The 4,923-nt window shown below is 34.1% G+C and overlaps 1 protein-coding gene across 1 annotated transcript; it reads right to left on the bottom strand.

Annotated features, from left to right (window-relative positions):
- Nucleotides 1-280: 280 nt before the first annotated feature.
- Nucleotides 281-3,711, bottom strand: LOC134266973 (dynein axonemal heavy chain 3-like; the record flags this gene model as incomplete). Its single annotated transcript, XM_062749197.1, has 7 exons — nt 281-491; nt 886-1,019; nt 1,353-1,467; nt 1,817-1,917; nt 2,222-2,352; nt 2,522-2,573; nt 3,577-3,711. Coding segments are annotated over 7 exons (729 nt in total), but the record flags the coding sequence as incomplete, so codon positions are not given.
- Between the last annotated feature and the right edge of the window lie 1,212 nt (nt 3,712-4,923).

Genomic DNA, 4,923 nt, shown 5'->3' on the forward strand with positions numbered 1-4,923 from the left:
GGCACATAATACACAAACTGAAATGAAAAAGTGTGAGTTCAAGCACCGTTCTAACTGCAGAAAGAAATGCATTAAAGCATTGCTTATGACCCAGCACTTTATGTCATTAAATGATTACAATAAAAATGTTTACCTAAAGAAATAACAGAGATAAAAGATTTCTCCTAATCATTATAATAAATTTTTATTTAAAATACTTTTAATCTGATAAAAATCAATGAGCAAGAAAAATAATCACCTTGGATATTTTGAGGTGGTTCCATCAAACTTGGTGCGTGATTTGGCGTCCAGTGTACCCCCAATCGACCAGACCATGGAGAAGAAGAAGTAGGTGATCAGCATGGCCGTTCTTTCCTCCATGATCTTCTGGTCAGTGAGGGACTTCTCCTTGGAGCCTTCATCATCAGAGTCCATTCCTCCCCCTCCTTCCTCATCCTCCTCTACAAAAGGCTTCTTCTTCTTCTTCTTCACCATCATCCAAACCAAGTCTTCTGTAAAAGTCAAGAGTAGAATATTACCGTATGATGTAAATGGTAACAAGATGATCAAGGGCTAATATGGTCAACAAGAAAGTTTAAACCTGTTTTTTTTTCTTTTTTGTCCTATTTACAATAAAACTCATTTAGTACCAACATGGATATTGCCAATTCAGGGATATAGCGAAGATATCTTAGATCCCCAGCTGAATAATTTTAATAAATTTCTTATACGGATATAAAAAAATTACAGATGTAACCAATTAATTTCATAGGTCCCAGCAACTTTGTTTTAACCGAGTTTTACTGTTTTGTAATTTAGTGAGAAATAACATTTTTTGGTACTTTGGCCTATGAAATGTCTGATACTTCAAATATCATTTCAAGTATTTAGCAGTTAAGAAGTTACCTGACATCCTCCATCATACAGCTATAGAGGGTCAGCATGCTAGCTGTCAGATGCATTAGGTGACACGTCAGTAGACATTTACAGTACTTAGACGCGAAATTCAAACACGGCTCCAGCATCCACTCAAACAGCATCTATCAATAGATATAATTTATTGTATTTTCTTCTGAATATTCAATAAATTTGAAGCCAGATGGAATTTTTTCTAAATATAGGTATTTAATTTTGACTAGAATTAATTTTGATAATCATGTGATGTGCCTTGATTGGTAAAAGTAACCTCAAATGTGGGAATACACATGTATATTGTTAGCTATATTGAAATTTAGCTATCGCCACAACTTTGCTAAAGATTCCAATATTGAATTCTTGCTAAAATTTCTGCTTCAAAAAATGAAGAAACAATAGAAACTTTTCACTCCATTTTTTTTTCATTTCATGTTGAAATAAAACACTTTTCTGTGTACCTTGATGGTGTCTTTCTGTTCCCATGTGAGGTTATTAGGGAGTTCATGCTCAATCCAGGACTTGATTAAAGCGTTATAACCCAGCTGTAGTGGGTCCATGTAAATCATACTACATCTGTATCAAACCAGAATTATTTCAATTCTAATTCAATCATTTCTTTTTTTTTCACAAATTCTGGATTGACTACTACAAAATCTGAACAACTGATTACACTTTATACCATATCCAGTCAACATTTGCAAAAAAGTCGTCTCTGATCTGACTACTTCCTTTTAAGAAAATAAACACATGATACATGGATGTTGATATTGTGAAACACAACTAAAATTCATGCTCGACCCTTTCCCTCTCATGTATTACAAAACAGGAAAAAACCGATGTCTTTGATTCAAAACAGACAAGAGAAGTCTAAATTAAAGCCTCTTGATTGAAGGATTAGTTTTTTTTAGAATAACTCAATGACCTGCTGACTGTGGCGGGGGATGCCTGCTCTAGGTCCATGGCTTCAAAGATCATGTTTTGTGTGTTGTTCATCTGGATAATCTCTCCACTCATCAGGCACAGCTAAATGTAGATACATAATATACATCATGATATTTCTTTAAAGAAATGATGGAAGGGGGCAAAACAGGAAAGTATCTCCTTGCACCATGATTTCAATTCAAAGATCACACTCTTTTGTTTGTTTGGTTTTTTTATTTATTTTGATAAATGATTAGCGTCCACATCATTAAAAGTCCAATCATTTTACTATACATTTAATTTATTGCATTTTCTAAGGTTTATATCAGCTAAAAAAAGACCCACACCCACACATCTAACCAGTTTTGCTCTGTTCTCCATGTACAAGACTATGATTAACTCTGACCTTTTTGTTGTCATCCATTACTGTGTTCATGTTCTCAATCCACACGGCATCCACCGGTCCGTCAAAAATAATCCACTTCCTGTCCGGGGATGTGTTAGAGGCATGCTCCCTGAACGTGTTAGCCAGAACACCTAGAAACATATATAGAAACACCCTCAATGGATGAATTGTGAATGACCCAAGAGACTATTATACTGCATCTCAGCAGCAGGTTTTTTTTAATGTTATATGCTAGGAATTTGTTTCTAAATACTTCGTACTCATCATCAAACCATTCATGGGAGACAGAATCAAATCTACCATACAGTTGTCCCATAGTGATGGCCTTGGGATTAATTATGGAGTATATCACCTACAAATCAAAATAAAGCTGTCAATGACAAATAAAATAAACCCTGAGATAAGGATTTTTCTTAAAATGCGCCTCATATGATACTTTAAACCAAACTCAAAACTGTTTTTGATATGGAAAATATATACAGTCAATTCTCGAATTATCGCCACTCGATTCATCGCCATTTTCGCAATACCGCCATGATTTCCCAAGAACGTTTTTCCTGCTATATAAAATTCTCTTTATAACGCCAAATTCGCATACCGCCATCCGCCACCCTGTTTTCACAACAAACGTCCATTTTTAAGGGTCAATTATCTCGATAAACCGCCACAGGTGTGTGTGGTCAGTGAAGCGCGGCTACTTGGTTGACACTTTCCCTGTCGTAAAGCATGCAAAGGCAGGCAAGGTACATGCAATTAAGTAATTAAACAAGGACTAAATAAACAATAATTTTAACATGAACTGTTATAATAATTCATTTTACTTACTATCGGCAATATATCACGACGATCGACCCAGCATGTTTTTTTCAATAGCAGAACAGCCGATTTGAATGCACACCCATGTACTAGCTTGTCTTTATTTCATAACTGCACATATTGTTTTAGCGAATTTGTACATTAAAAAAATTACTTGAAGTATTTTCAATCAGAAATATATGTTTTATATATATGTAATAATAAGAATGGAAACTCTAATTGGTATTTCTAAGAACGGTAACTCTACTTGATTTCGAGAAGATGGGAAATTCAATTCATCGCCAAATTCGTTATACCGCCATGATTTCTGAATTACAAAAGGTGGCGGTTTATCGAGAATTAACTGTATACATTTACATATTAAAAGTGTGATGTCTCATTTAGTGATATGCATTTAATTGTGAAGCAGTCACATATTTCAAAGTAAATGTTTATGGTAATGTTTCTAGTGATGGTCCTGAAACTGAAAATTTATCTACAAAAAATAGACATCAGTCCATGATTGTTTCCATGACAACAGATTTTAGAGCAATATTCACCTTGTTTTCCTCCATGAGTCCTTTGTCATGCATTACATGTAGGGCCTCTGTAAGGATCTTAAAGGCTGAGGTCTTCCCCCCAAAGGGATCCCCAACAATCATCAGACCATGTCGCACCAATATCATATCATAAATCTAAAAATAGATCATGAAAAAATTTGTAGCAAAATTTAGCGTTTTGCCTGCTCAAAGATATGCCAATAATTTTGGCAGAATTCATTTTAGCGGACACTTCGTAGATGAACATTATGAAGAATACTGACTATTTTAGCGATCAAAATTTCAGCAGGTTACCATCAAAATGCTAAAATAAGCCAAAATTAGCATACCGCTAAAATAACCCGCTATATGGTAGTAATTACCCCTTTTCCCATAGAACAATACATGTACCCGCATGATTTCCTCAATGTAAAATATCATCATTATACCTGAATAATTTTACCAAGGAAGCACTGATTACATAACCTTGAAAATATTCTCATAACCCAAACGGAAATATTTTTTAACAAACTACTATCAAACCATCAACAAACTACCATCAAACTATATTTTTATGATTTGTTAAAGTAGTTTGATAGTATAGCATTTAATGAACCACTAACAAACCACTGTTTCTAAAAATAGCTGCAGTGATTTGTTAGTCTTTCATTTCTGGTGATTGTGATTTCTTTATAGTTGGTTAGACTTGGTATCTTGCAATAGTATTTTCTTAGTATAGCATTAGCATTAGCCACATGGGAAATTACTTTACAGACATGTTTAGGGTTGAATTATCTAGAATATTGTAGAAGTTTCCAAGAACAGCTTATCCGACTTTACATCCGGTGTTAGCCTATTTGCGCCAATTTTCAAATCACCAAGCAGGTCAGAAACAAAGGAACTTGTGAAGGGACATTCAAATTGTTAGTATACAGTTTATATATATTAGTGGAAAATGCAGCAGTTAACACAATTAAAAGATGGGTCTGGATACAGAAGAGGTATTTAATGCATGTCATTATGTAAAGTTCTGATATCCTTTTTCCTAAAATAAGGCTTGCATGACTACAGTAACCTTCTGTGAATGTGGAAGTGTATGTTTTTATCAGGTTTTTATTTATTTTCAGATTGACCTATAATTCCTATACTAGTTAAGATCAGTTATGCATTTGATTATGGGATGTATACTTGAAAATTTAAAGACAAAACTGATGTCTCTAATTACAAAATTGCAATAACTAATAAAGGCAGAAAAAAGGAAATATTGCATCATTTTCCATGCCAGGTGAAGCAGGGAATATTTAAATGTGACAACTTGAAGAAAATTCTTTTTGGTGAAAAATACTGTGAAGATGTGCTCAGCATGAA

Source organism: Saccostrea cucullata, unplaced genomic scaffold (genome assembly GCF_032062105.1).
Source record: "Saccostrea cucullata isolate Sc308-1 unplaced genomic scaffold, CSIRO_AGI_Scuc_v1 ctg9435, whole genome shotgun sequence".
In the NCBI taxonomy this organism is placed as follows: Eukaryota; Metazoa; Mollusca; class Bivalvia; order Ostreida; family Ostreidae; genus Saccostrea; species Saccostrea cuccullata.